Genomic DNA, 14596 nt, shown 5'->3' with positions numbered 1-14596 from the left:
ATTAGAAGTTAGCGAGCAGAGTTTGTGGCATTGGCCAAAATCTATTGCGTCTGTCATCTCCGTAGTTAGTTTGAAGAAATTGCTACTTATCTGATACTTGATGTCAGACATATGACCGTCTGAGACAGAACTGGGTTGAGAGAACTGATGGTGAGAAAGAGCTGGCTGTTGTCACCACACCTACAAATATAATTAATAGCGTAAGTCATGACTCCGTAACACTTGATACGCATTAGCTGTTTGTAATGGACCAACGTAATCTTTTCTTTTTCAATTTATTCCTGCAGTAATTGTTCCCACATTATTGCAAGGCAGAGCGAGTAGGCAGTGAAGGTTTATGACATAAGGGAAAGTTATACAGAGTGACCAAATTAACAAATTAGTCATAGTGCTCAAAAGACCACAGGAATCTTTCTGCTTCAGAGAGTTACAATTTAATATGTATGGTGTACGTGATGGCACTCTGTCAACATGTGGCTCAAGGTGAGGTGGAAGTCCTCCATGGAGACATTACAACATTACACCACTCAATGGTGTAATTTCACATCATGCTATGACTGTGTCTAACCACCTGAGCTTTACTCTCTGAATTTTCTGGGAAAATGTGGGAATTCCATGCTCTAAATATAAAATCATGGCTGTCAAATTGGGTGCCGACTTATTAAGGTGAAGCCATGTTTCCCCTTTCAGTGCAGGCCTAGTGAAATAACTGCCCAGAGGCCAGTATCCTGCCACCCTTTCTTTACATGTACACAGTACACTGGCTGTAGCCAGCCAGCTCTGAGGCAGTCCCTAAAGTGAGGAGATTCCAGAATCCTCTGTTTATATCAGTCAGCCAGGGCTCCCTGATTGGCCCCCGTTCACAACCCCAGTCAAGGATCTCAGTCAATAAGATCCACCTGGTTCCAATCACTGCACCAAGCAAAATGCTATCTAACAGTCATCCTCCCCCAGTATTCACTACTAAACATATGACGTTTTGCTTTTGTTTTTTTTAAAAAGATGTCAGGATTGATAATAAATCTGAAATAATTTTACTGTGTTCCAGAACAGAAACAGTGGTGGAGAAGTTGCTGACTAATTGGATGTCGATCTGTCTGTACACATTCCTTAGGGTAGGTATACTTTTCAGTGAAGAAGGTAATTCATATATCTTGGTTGGCATGCAGTACACTATCTATTACAGTGTCATTGAATTGTACTAGACTGCTATGTGGAAAACTTCTTGTTTCTTTTCTTCCCTATAGTGTTGCAGCTTAGAAAAAAATCTGCTAATGACGTGTTATTCCAATAACTATGGCCATAACATTATTTTTGATTGTTTGGCTGGAGAATTGCAAATGCAAACTTCAGCCCCATTGTATGATGGTGCATTATTGTGTACGCAATGCACAAGTTCCAGTATATTATTTAATGCTACAAACAGGTGTCGTTTTAGACTTGTAATGTTAAAATTTGCCAATAAACCAACTTTTAAAGTATTATTTTAATAGAAAGTGTTATTAGTTAGATGGTGTGTTCAGGGTCCAGGTTCCAAACTACTGCTGCTAGCATTTTGAATTAGTGGCCACATGAGAATCTGAACACGCATAACAATCGCACTGAATTATATTAGAGGAGAGAGACCAACTTTAAATTGGGGTTATCTGGGAAATTGTCAGCCAGAACTAGATGGAGAGGAAGAGACAGAATCTGGTTGATGAGGCTCAGTACTGCAGAATCCACATCCAAATCACCAAAAACAGTTGACAACCGGGCAAGAGAATGAGGACTGTACTATCTAATATATCTGCATTTTTGTTGGTCAGGTATTCCAGTTCTGTGTTGATTTGTGCAGGTTTGTATAGAATCAGCTTTTTAGATGTAGGTTTGCTCACTGAGCTGGAAGGTTCATTTCCAGATGTTTCGTCACCCTACTAGGTAACATCTTCAGTGGGCCTCCGGGTGAAGCACTGTTCATGATTCCTGCTTTCTATTTAGATGTTTGGGTTTCTTTGGGTCGGTGATGTCATTTCCTGTGATGATATCATTTCCTGTTCTTTTTCTCTGGGTGGTAGATGGGGTCTAACTCCATATGTTTGTTGATAGAGTTCCTGTTGGAATGCTATGCTTCTAGGAATTCTCGTGCGTGTCTCTGTTTGGCTTGTCCTAGGATGGATGTGTTGTCCCAGTCAAAGTGGTGTCCTTCCTCATCTGTATGTAAGGGTACTAGTGAGAGAGGGTCATGTCGTTTTGTGGTTAGTTGATGTTAATGTATCCTGGTGGGTAGTTTTGTCCCTGTTTGTTCAATGTAGTGTTTGTTACAGTTCTTGCACAGTATTTTGTAAATTACGTTAGTTTTGCTTCTTGTCTGTATAGGGTCTTTGAAGTTCATTAGCTGCTGTTTTAGTGTGTTGCTGGGTTTGTGGGCTACCATGATGCCCAAATGAAGCTGCATCAGAACATTATTTCAACAAGCCAACACAACACGAGCTGCAGCACAGAGGAACTACGCAGAACACAGGAAAATCGCCATACAGTGTATTCTCCAGAACAAACCCAATCAAGCAGGCAAAACACGTCAAGAAACCCTAGCCACCCTCCCCTATATCAAAGACACCTCGGAAATGACTGCCAGACTACTCAGACCCCTTGGCATCATGGTAGCCCACAAACCCACCAATACACTAAAACAGTAGCTAATGAACTTCAAAGACCATATACAGACAAGAAGCAAAACTAATGTCATTTACAAAATACCATGCAAGAACTGTAACAAACACTACATTGGACAAACAGACAGAAAACTAGCCACCAGGATACATGAACATTAACTAGCCACAAAACAACATGACCCTCTCTTACTATTATCCTTACATACAGATGAAGAAGGACACCACTTCGACTGGGACAATACATCCATCTTAGGACGAGCCAAACAGAGATATGCATGAGAATTCCCAGAAGCATAGCATTCCAACAGGAACTCTATCAACAAACATATGGAGTTAGACCCCATCTACCACCCCTGAGAAAAAGAACAGGAAATGACATCACCAACCCAAAGAAACCCAACCATATAAATAGAAAGCAGGAATCATGAACAGTGCTTTGCCTGGAGGTCCACTGAAGATGTTACCTAGTAGGGCGCCGAAACGTCTGGAAATGAACCTTCCAGCTCAGTGAGCAAACCTACATCCAGAACCTCAGCCTGAACTCCAAATCTTCTCAAATCTTGCTGTGAGCTTTTTAATTTCCCAAGTCAACATTCAAGATTTGCTTGCTATCCTAGTTGGAGAAGCCCTGCTCATGGTTCAAAAACACGTACTTGAATGTTCTTTAAGATCCAGTCAGAGCACCACTACCAGAAATAACTTTACTACTGGGATGAAACTGCCGAGCTTATAGCTGTTATGTCCTAATTCTTTTCCAAAAGTAGTCAATGTTAGCCCAGAAGGGTCAATAACCCTGAGCATTATCCAAAATTTAAGCAAAATTTATGGATGTGAATACTTTGTATATCTGATATTTGTCAATTAACCGGTCTCTAGGATTCGGCAGGGGAATCGCTCTACATGCTATTCCGAGCAATCAAACACCAAGTGGATAAAGGACCTGTTGATGCTGTGTCAGGAAAGGCCAAGTATACTCTTAATGACAACAGACTACTCCGAGAGGACGTGGAATACCGTACATTGGTAAATCTCCCAAAGCACAATGGTCTTAGCTTCAAGTAAATGAAACCATCAGCAGTTCCAGTCACAGCCCTGAATAAAACTCCCTACTGAGATTCCAGAGTTCGATCATCGTTTTGTCCTGGGAATTCTGATAATTGTCAGCATCAGCCAAGGGAAAGAAGCAAAACATTGGCCAGGAAATTGCATCTCAAATGTGCCCTCTGCTGGATAAGTGAAAATGCCAAGCCAGAGTCAAGATTGGAGTGGTGCTGGAAAACTCACAGCAGGTCAAACAGCATCCGAGGAGCAGGAAAATCAACATTTTGGGCAGGAGGCAAACGTCGATTTTTCCTGCTCCTTGGATGCTGCCTGGCATGCTGTGATTTTCCAGCACCACTCCAATCTTGACTCTAATCTCCAGCATCTGCAGTCCTCAATTTTGCCAAAATGCCAAACTAGCCTATTTCATTTTGTAGGAGCAAATTACAGCAGATACTGAAATCTGTGCTGAAAACATCAAATGTTGGAGATCAGAGCAGGTCAGGTAGCATCCATGACAAGAGAGTGAGTTAACATTTCAAGTCTCGGTGACTCTTCAGGGCTGAAGTGAAGTATAGAGAGGGCAGCATTTATGCTACGGATGATGTGGGGGTTGTGAGGGTGGTAGGTGTAGGGTGCTGATAGAGTAAAGATATTGATAGTTCAAATTAAGTGATTAGAATGTGAGACTGGCAGAACAATGGTGTGTCTAACCAGATTAGAAAGAACAGATGGTCCCACTGGAGTGTGGGGAAGGGAGAGAGGACGTGGTGACAGAGAATGTAATAAACTAAAAGGGAAGAAATGGGAGAACGTTCCAAAACAGCGCTGCTGACATGGCTTGCTTCTTCCATGACTGTGGTTTCCCACCCACTATGTTTGACAGAGCTCTCAAACAATCACCTGTGATTCTGCCCTTGACCTTGTCACTTCCCAACGCTCTTAGCAGCGGGATTGGGTTCCCCTTGTCCTCACTTTTCATCCCACCTGCCTCTGTGTCCAAAGGATCATTCTCTGCTGTTTCAGATAACTCCAGCAGAATGCCACCACCAAACACATCTTCCCCTCACTCCCTCTCTCTGCATTTTGTAGGGAACACCCTAGTCCATTGCACAGCCACCCACTTTCTCATATAACTGCAGAAGGTGCAATACCTGTCCTTCACCTCCTCCCAGCTCACAATCCAAGGGCCTAAACAGTCCTTCCAGGTGCAGCAACATTTCACCTGTACCACCTCCAATCCTGTGCATTGTATTTGTTGCACACAATGTGGTCTACTCTACGTTGGCGAAAACTAACATGGACTGGTTTATGGAACACCTCCATTTTGTGTGCAAACAAGACCCAGACCTTCCTGTAGTTGGTCATTTTAACCCAGCGTCCTGCTCACATGCCCATATGTGTCTCCTTGTCATGCTGCCGTGTTCCACTCAATCACAGCGCAAGCTAGAACAATATCTTATCTTCAAGCTAGGCACTTTCCAGCCTTCTGGAATATTGAGTTCAACAGCTTCAGATTGTGAACCAACTCCCATTTTTTTCCCTTTCCTTTAGCTTTACTTGTTACATTCTCTGTCACCATGTCCTCCCTCCCCAACCCCAGTGGGACTGTCTGCTCTTCCCAGTCTGGCAGGTGGAGACACCATTGTTCTGCCATTCTCACATTCCAATCACTTAATCTGAACTGGCAACATCTTTTCTCCCTCAGCGCCCTACACCCACAACCCCACCCCATCTGTAGCATAAATGCTGTCCCCTCCACCCTTCACTTCAACTCAGATGAAGAGTCATCTAACCTTGAAACACTACTTGCTCTCTCTCTACGAATGCTGTCCGACCTACCATGATCTCCAGCATTTGTTCTTTCATTTTGTCCCGTTTTAGAGATTTGATGTAAATGCAACACTGATTGCACACTGTCAAGATTGGGGATGTGTTATTATTGTGCAAGGTTTACAAATTTTATTTGTTTGTCTCGTGAAGCAGTGCTTCGGAGAAAGTGAGGACTGCAGATGCTGAAGAGACAGAGTCAAAAATGCGGCACTGGAAAAACCAGCAGGTCGGGTAGCATCCGAGGAGCAGTAGAATCGATGTTTCAGGCATATGCTCTTCATCAGAAAAGACTCTGCTGCTCCTTGGCTGCTGCCTGATCTGCTGTGTTTTTCCAGCACCATATTTTCCAAGTCTTGAAGCAGTGCATTGGCTGTATTGAGTGGAAAGGAGATTCAAACCAAACATCTTAAATCGTCCTCACTGGAATTTTACAGAATGAGCCATTGTCTTATTCCTTATTCTTTACTTGATTTGATGATGTTAATGACAGGCATCAGATAAACTTGTAATACTATATGACTGGCTATGTCAAAACTCCTGATGTATCATCCTGTTTTCTCAAAATATTTTTTGTGATCCCCTCCATCCTCTGCACAGACCCTCAATGTCCTGGTGCAAGGTGAGGATGTACAGCCCTCGCCTGTGAAAGTTTTGGATTGTGACACTATCACCCAAGTCAAGGAGAAAATCATCGATCAGATCTACAAAGGAGTGACCTACTCACTTCGACCCCATGTGGAAACACTCGACCTGGGTACGTCTCGTGGAATTTCTAAAGAGGTAACACCTGTATATAAGGAGAAAGTGAGGACTGCAGATGCTGGAGATCAGATTCAAGAGGGTAGTGCTGGAAAAGCACAGCAGGCCAGGCAGCATCTGAGGAGCAGGAGAATCAACGTTTCGGGCATAAGCCCGTCACCAGGAACGACTGATGAAGGGCTTATGCCCGAAACATTGGATTTCCTGAGCCTCGGATGCTGCCTGGCCTGCTGTGCTTTTCCAGCACCCCACACTTGCATCTATATATAAGTTTTACAGCAATGAAAGGGCAGTTGTGGTGTCCCTACCTCTAAGCCAAGAAACCTGGGATCAAGTCCCACCTGTTCCAGAGGTGAGTAATGACATACCTAAACAGGTTGCTTTGAAAACCTCTACCAATAACGGTAATGAGAAGAGCCTTTGAAGAGCTTTTGTGATGTGGGGTGTGTGTGCTTCCTCTGGGATTGAGGGTTCCATTTTCCTTGGTTTCAAGTCTCACCTACCCCAGACGTGTGTTGTCATATAGCAAGACAGCTTTATATATAAAATAAGTCTGATGTGGTGTCTGGGTGCCCACATCTAGTGGTTGGGGTCATGTGCTGCCATGAACCCTCCTTGTTGTTACAAGTCTTGGCCTGCTCCATAGTCCATGGTGGTGGAAGAGCCCCATGAATAAATGCAGGTCATTCTACTATAATGCACATTTTGTTAACGTGAATTCATGATAAAATGATTGACAATTGGGGACACTGTTTCTAAAGAACGAAGTTTTAAAATGTGTATTGGCTAAAATGTGATTCCAGCCCCATTAGTTTAAATGGTGCCGCTATTACACAATTTTCTTATAACACGGGGTTGCATGAGAACAGAACTACTGCGTTATAGCAGAACTGACCTTGTAAGTGATAAGCAGATGAGGCTCTTGTTCCCGGTGCAGTTTAGTACATCTTAGTAACTCTATACAATTTGGATAACTCTCAGACATATTAGCTATTACTAACAAGATGGTAGTAGGTAAGATGTGTACAACCCCGTGAGGCAACAATTCAAACAGTCTGATGCTACACCAGTGGCTGTAATATACTTAAGGCATTGGCAACACACTAAATTAATAATACATTGCTCTTTTGATCGGATTTCAGCTTCTGAAAGTGCATCGCTTTTTGCTTTGGAATGTAACCCAGATTGTAAGGGGTCCAAGCTCTTAGGGATGAAGCTTCATTCTTGAATAACGTGCAAATGTCTGAATTAGGAGCAAGAATAGGCAATGTTCTCTCTAAGTCCAGCATGTGTGCAGCTGCTGAGGGGATCCAGGATCAGTGTGCTGACACCATTCATGGCATTGGCTTCTTGTTCCCGAAAACACTGCTGCAGATGGACCCTGGGATCCACGCAGATGAAAACAAAGTGAACGGGACCACTAGGAATTAGCCACTCAGTCCCTCAAATCTGCTCCACCATTCAAAAAGATCGGAGCTGATCTGATTATTCCCTCAACACCATATTGCCAATTACTCCCGCCCACCTGCAGTTGATGCTCAAACGGTAGTTAGTTTTAAATCTGTGATAGATAAATTTTTGTTCAGCAAAAGCATTAAGGGACACGAGCTAAAGGCAAGTACATGGAGCTTGGCCACAGTTCAGCCATGTTCTCAGTGAGTTCCGGATCAGGCACAAGAGGCTGATCATGTGTACTCCAACAGCCACTGACTCCCTTGTTAGTCACAAATCCGTCTACCTGCCTTAAAAATATTCAGTAATTGCCTCTGCTGCTCTGTGGGAAAGAGAGTTATAAATTCTTGACTCTCTGAAAGAAGCATTTCCCCTCACATCTGTCTTTAAATGATGATCTCTTATTTTTAAACTGCCAACGAGTTCTTGTCTGTCCAGAAATGGGATGTTTTTTCAGCATCTATCGTGTCAGTTCTCCTCAGGATGTTACATAGCTCAAAAGAGAATGCATCTTATTCTTATAAACTCCAATGCGAACAAGCTCAGCCCGTCACACCTTTCCTTATCAGTTAAGTGAATCTTCTCTGAACTGATTCAAATGTAGTTACATCCGCAATTAACTAAGGAGACCAAAATTGCATGCAGTCTTCCTGATGCGGTCTCATCGGGGCCCTGTACAATTTTAGCAAAACATTGCTAAAGTTTCCCTTGCAAGAAATGACAGCATTCGATTTTACACACCAGGTTATAGTTCAGCAAGTTTATTTGGAAGTGCTAACTTTGAGTGCTGCACCTTCATTAGGTAGGTAGCTGACAAAGGAGCAGCGCTCCGAAAACTAGTGCTTCCAAATAAACCTATTGACTATAACCTGGTATAGTGTGATTTTCAACTTTGTCCACCCCAGTCCAACACTAGCACCTCCATATCAAAACATCCAATTTGAGTTCCTAATCACTTGCTGTAACCGCATACTAATTTTGTGATTAATGTACCAGGCTACGTAGATTACTCTATTACTGAGAGCTCTGCAATCTGTCTCCATTGAAGTAACATACTGCTTTTCTGAACTTCTTGCCGAAGTAGATAAGTTCAGATTTTCCAGTGTCTGCCAAATTTTAGAGGATTCATTGAACCAACATCCCTATTCCAGCAAACACCCCAGATATTGAGTGATATACAGAGTTGAATAAAGAGAAATAGGGGAGGCTTATGATATACCAAGGATCAAAACTGCAGGAGCCTTAGAGGAGCATAGAATGTACAAGGGGAAACTTAAATGGAAATTAGGAGAACAAAAAGGGTGCATGAAAGGGTAATGGCAGGTAAAATAAAGGAAAATCATTAGTTATTTTACATGTACATTGAGGGTATAAGGTTAACTCAGAAAAGCGTAGCACCCATTAGGAACACAGTTACAATTTGTGTGTGAAGCTGGACGATGTGTTTACGGGTCTAAATTAATACTTCATGATGGTGTTCACTAGTGAGAGGTTTAATGTGAGTGCTGAAATCAGGGAGAAGGGCTGTGATATAGTGAAACAAATTAGCAGAAACACAGAGGAGTTTCTGAGGGTCTGGTAAGCTTAAAAGTAGATAAATAACCAGCTCAGATGAAATGTAGGAGAATCAATGCTTTGGGCAAGAGCCCTTCATCAGGCAATTGTGAATGGCTCTTGTGTGAAGTGTCGGTTTTCCTGCTGTGCTTTTCCAGCACCACACTCTTGACTCTGATCTCCAGCATCTGCAGTCCTCACTTTCTCCCAGATGAAATGTATCCCAGTTTGTCGAGTGAGGTAAGGGAAGAAATAGCAGGGGCATTGGCAATAACTTCCAATTCCTCTTGGGCTGGAGGAGAGATGCCAGAGGACTGGAGGACAGCCAGTATGGTAAGGTTATTCAAGAAGAGAGGAGGGATAAAGCAGGAAACTACAGGGCAGTCACTCTAATCTCAGTAGTGGGGAAACCTTTGCAAGCAATTTTGAGGGGCAAACTTAATCTGCACTGGGAGAAGCAGGGATTAGTCAAGGAAAGGCAGCATGGTTTTGTTCAGGGGAGGTCATGTCTGACCAACATGATTGAATTTTTCGAGGAGATGACTGGGTGTAAGATGAGGGCAATACATTTGATCTAGTCTGCTTGGACTTCAACAAGGCTTTTGATTAAAAAGGCCCCACATGGGAAACTGATAGGGAAGATAAGAGCCCACGGGATCCAAGGAAATTTGGCTGAATGGCAGGAAACAGAAGGGGATGGTCAAGAGATGTCACAAAAACATCCTGCCACTCAGCCAAATTTCCTTGGATCCCATTAGTGTTGGGGGCCGTTGCTGTTTGTGCATATAAAAGACTTGGACTAATATGTGGGAAGGTTGATCGGGAACTTCATGGATGATATGAGATTGGTGGGGTGGTAAATAGTGAGGAGAGCACTCTTGGATTACAAAGGATCTCGATGGGGATGATCAGTGGTAAATGGAATTCAATCTGGACAAGTGTGAGATGATACACTTGGACAGTACAAACAAGGCAAGGGGATGGGTGGTCCCTAGATGCACCCTACATCGTAGGGACCGAGGCATACATGTCCTTTGGTCCCTTAGGTAGTAGCGCAGATGGATAAAGAGGTTAAGAAGGCATACAGAAAACATGCAGTTATTAGTCAAGACGGAGAGTTTAAGAGTAGGAGGTTATGCTGAAACTGTATAAAATGTTGTTTAGGCCACAGCTAGAGTGTTAGGTGCCATTCTGAAATCCATACTGTAGCAGGGATGTGATAGCACTGGATAGAGAGCAGAGGAGATTTACCAGGATGTTACCTGAGCTGGAGGGAGTTTTAAGTATGAAGAGAGATTGAATCGGCAGGGGACACTGAGTGGGGACTTGTTTGAGACGTATAAATTCCTGAGAGACATAAACAGTGGTGTAGCCAGCAAGGAATGTCTTCCCATGGTGGTGGGGTCAGTAACCAGGGGGCATGGACTTGAGGTGGGGGGCTGGACGTTTAGAGGGGATGTGAAGAATTTGTTTTTCACCCAGAAGGTGGTAGGAATGTGGAACTCACTGCCTGTATGGTGATAGAGGCAAAAACCCTCATAACATTGAAGAAGTATTTAGATGGGCACTTGTGATGCCAAAGCATACAAGGCTATGGACAAGTATGAATGGGCCAAGGGCTTTTTTTTTGTGCTGACCCTGTGATCCTATGATATAGCACTTTGTTGAAATGTCTTCTGGAAATCCCAATGACACCGTAACAATCTGTTTCCCATTATCCATGTTGCTTGCAACTTTCTCAAAAATCTTCTTCAATCTGTATTGGATGGAGAAGTTAACAGCTTGTTTTTGGACTATTAGAATTTGGAAGCTCCAGTAATTTTGAGGATTGGGAAGCACATGCTTTCTAATTGGAGCAGAGTTTGATGTAACTCTTTTGAGAATGGATGAGGCTACCTTGTGTATGGTTATAATGGGAGTAGGAAGGTTCAACTCAACTTGCTGATGATTAGGATTGGAAAATCATATTTGCTTTGGAAACAAATATTACTCCTGATGTGTTGGGAATGTGAAAGTCATGCTAAATTGTGTTGAGTTTTTTTAAGCTTTCCTTATTTTTATTAATTATGTTGCACAAAATTAGAATGGAGATCTGGGTTGGCTGGACATCTTATCCTTTCTGATGAAGACTTGACCTCCGTTCTCCAGGGAAACTGGAAGCGCCTGAACACCTTACAGCATTATAAGGTTAGCTTTGAGTTTCTTTGAAAAAGTATTGAAATGGTTTGCTCCTCTTTAAAGATGATAATGGATCTCCTCTGGGATTGGATGAGGAATCTAGACTAAACACAATGTTCAGATTGAGCAGTGTTAGAAGTCTCAACGGTAGAGTGCAGATACAACATGCCTCATGACAGACTTAGTTAAATGAGAAAAACTGCAACTCCAAGAGACTTGGAGGTACTTATGCTAGCTCTGTGTTTTGTGCATATAGTTGCACCAGGTAATCATAGAGTCATAGAGATATACAGCGTGGAAACAGACCCTTCGGTCAGGAAGGCAAATGGAATGTTGTCCCTTATTTCAGGGAGTTGGAGTATAAGAGTAAGGAGTCTTGCTGCAACTGAATACGGTGCTGGTCAGCACTGGAGCACTGAGCAACTTTGGTCCCCTTGTTTAAGAAAATGTATCATGTCCTTGGTGGCAATTCACAGAAGGTTCATGAGGATGATCCCTGGATTGTTCTATGAGGAAAGGTTGGGACTCTACTCATCAGAATTTAGAAGAATGAGAGGTCATCTCATTGAAACATTGAATTCTTGAGAGTTGACAGGTTAGATGCCTGAAAGAATTCTTTTCCCTCTTGGGAGGGTCTTGGATTAGAGGCCATGGTCTCAGAACTAAGGGGTGCCAATTAAGACTGAGATGAAGGAGAATTTCTTCTCTGATTGTTGAGTCTTTGGAATTCCTTGCCACAGAGATCTGTGGGTGCAAGATCCTTGTATTATTTAAGATGGAGGTAGATAGAGAGGGTTGGCGATAGAGAATTAATGAGTAGAGACATCAAATGCTACAGGGAAAGGACAGGGAAGTAGATAGAGTCATAGAGCCAAGTGACCTTCTCCTGTTCCTACTTTTTAATGTCGAAGTGGTTCAGAAGGCAAATGGAAAGTTTTCATTTAGTAAGGGGAATGGAACATAGAGAAGTTTGTTTATTTATATAGGGAGTACAGTGTACAGTTTTGGACTCATGACCTTAATAAAAGGTTCACTCAACTGATCATTAGGATATGGTGGTTATTAAGAAAGGCTGGCCATTACAAGAATGAGGGGTGATCTTTTTGAAACAAACAAAATCTTTATGGAGCTTGCTAAGGTGAATGGTGAAAGGATATTTCCCATCAAGAAGAAACTAGAACTATGAGCACAGTTTTAGAAATACGTCAGGGAGGTCTCACATTTGAAATGTAAAGAGATTTGTTCTTCCCAGAGAGTCATTGGTTTGTGGTGTGGAACAGTCTTCCAAGAAGAGCTCTGGAGTCAGGGTCATTGAGTATTTTTAAGGCTGAGTTAAATAGATTCTTGAGTGACAGGAAGATTGGTGGAATGTGGAATTGAGACTGCATCAGATCAGCTTCGATCTTATCAAATAGCAGAGCAGGCTCAAATGGCTGAATGGCCTCCTGCTCCTAATATGTTTTGCCCTTGCATGAGAGAATAATTGGGCTCAGATGTGGAGGAGAGTCACGGCACAGGCGTATGCTTGGCGATAGAAGGAGCAGAAGCCATGCTGCCTAAATCACTACCTTGATGTGGTAAGCCACCCAAAGTGCCCATTGGCATGATCTTGTAGCAAATCCCAGGAAGCCTGTCTTATTTATGCAAAGCAACTTTGATATATGTTTACAGTCAGTTAAGGGTGGAGTCTTTCCCTGACACAGATGATGAAGTGTGATAAGAATTGACAATGCCCAAATCTCTGAATTATAGAATTTTCCTTTATTATCCTTTTACTGTGGTAACTGATTGATTGATTGTTTCTGATGGGTCCTTCAGTCTTGTGAGAATTTAACTTCCTGTCTGTACAATTAATAACAATTGTTTTGTTGTCCTGTTTTGAAACTCCTTTAGGTTACCGATGGGGCCACAGTTGCTCTTGTCCCACGCCTCAGCAAGCACATTCACCATGAGAATCATGATTTTACTGCAGGAGAGAGTGAGTGAAAAGCTGCTGCTTTGTTATCTGTTAACCATTAAACGCTGGTGTTTAGATCTGGGGAGGAGCAAGATGCGTTTGAAGCAAAGTAATTGACTGTTAGAAACTCGACAGTTGGAATCCAATATCTTCCGCAAGAATTGGCAAGCGAACTTGGATGCGAAGACCTTTAGTAAACTAGAATTCTTGAATACTGTATGAGGAGCCTCACCATAGTGGCACATTTGAGATCATAAGACAATCAAATTCAAATTACTAAGTAGGAAAGGAGCATGGTGGCCACTGCAGAGGACTGTGAAATGTAAATAATTCTGCTTAAGCATTTGCAAGTTCTGCATTCATCAAACACTTGCCAGTTTGCTTTTCTTGGGCGTGTCTTGTCTGAAATATATTTAGTCTTGGTTTTTCTTTTCTATTTTGCACATGTATCTCTTCCTCCTCCTCACACCATTCCAGAGACTCCAATGTTGGAAGATGCAGATGAAGGAGGGATCAAAGTCTGGCACCTGGTCAAAGCCAGTGAAGAACCCGAACTCCCCAAACACAGAAGGGGCAGTCTGCGGGAGAGGGAGCGAGCCAAAGCCATTCCTGAGATCTACCTGACACGATTGCTTTCCATGAAGGTAGGAACCAGCTTGTGTCTAAAAACAAAAGGCAGGGAGAAGATAAAAGATGATGTTGATGTGGCCAGATCAGGTTTCTGATTGAAATATCAACATGTGGCTAGGTTATCACTGTCATTCTAATACTGGCTCACTGCAATAAAGGCAATTGTGGGAAAAACTATACCAATCACAGTTATCATTGTGAGAGAGACCATTTTGACCTCCTTATCTGGCTATACCTTTCAGGGCACACTGCAGAAGTTTGTAGACGACCTCTTCCAGGTGATTCTCAGCACAAGTCGGCCTGTCCCTCTTGCTGTCAAATATTTTTTCGATCTCCTGGATGAACAAGCAGTACACCATGGGATTACCGATACAGAAACTATTCACATCTGGAAAACAAACAGGTAATTGAGACAGCATAACAATTTGATTTGTCACATATATTGCAATACAGTGAAAGTGTTTTGCATGCTAGATATGTTTGCACTTAATATCTGTGCAGTTAATTTTACATCTGTTCTGACTTGCCTGCATGCAAT

General features: G+C 42.5%; 1 protein-coding gene across 4 annotated transcripts in view; it reads left to right on the top strand.

Annotated features, from left to right (window-relative positions):
* plxnb1b (plexin b1b) overlaps nt 1-14596 on the top strand; it is a 255026-nt gene that overhangs the window by 224022 nt on the left and 16408 nt on the right. For all 4 annotated transcript variants that reach the window (XM_060835442.1, XM_060835445.1, XM_060835441.1 and 1 more), the window contains 7 exons: nt 1049-1115; nt 3531-3677; nt 6126-6282; nt 11377-11480; nt 13365-13449; nt 13906-14072; nt 14301-14461. In XM_060835442.1, the coding sequence (XP_060691425.1) occupies nt 1049-1115; nt 3531-3677; nt 6126-6282; nt 11377-11480; nt 13365-13449; nt 13906-14072; nt 14301-14461 (888 nt within the window). The remainder of the gene's footprint in view (nt 1-1048; nt 1116-3530; nt 3678-6125; nt 6283-11376; nt 11481-13364; nt 13450-13905; nt 14073-14300; nt 14462-14596) is intronic.

Source organism: Hemiscyllium ocellatum, chromosome 14, assembly GCF_020745735.1.
Source record: "Hemiscyllium ocellatum isolate sHemOce1 chromosome 14, sHemOce1.pat.X.cur, whole genome shotgun sequence".
In the NCBI taxonomy this organism is placed as follows: domain Eukaryota; kingdom Metazoa; phylum Chordata; class Chondrichthyes; order Orectolobiformes; family Hemiscylliidae; genus Hemiscyllium; species Hemiscyllium ocellatum.
This window is presented reverse-complemented; position numbering and strand designations above follow the sequence as displayed.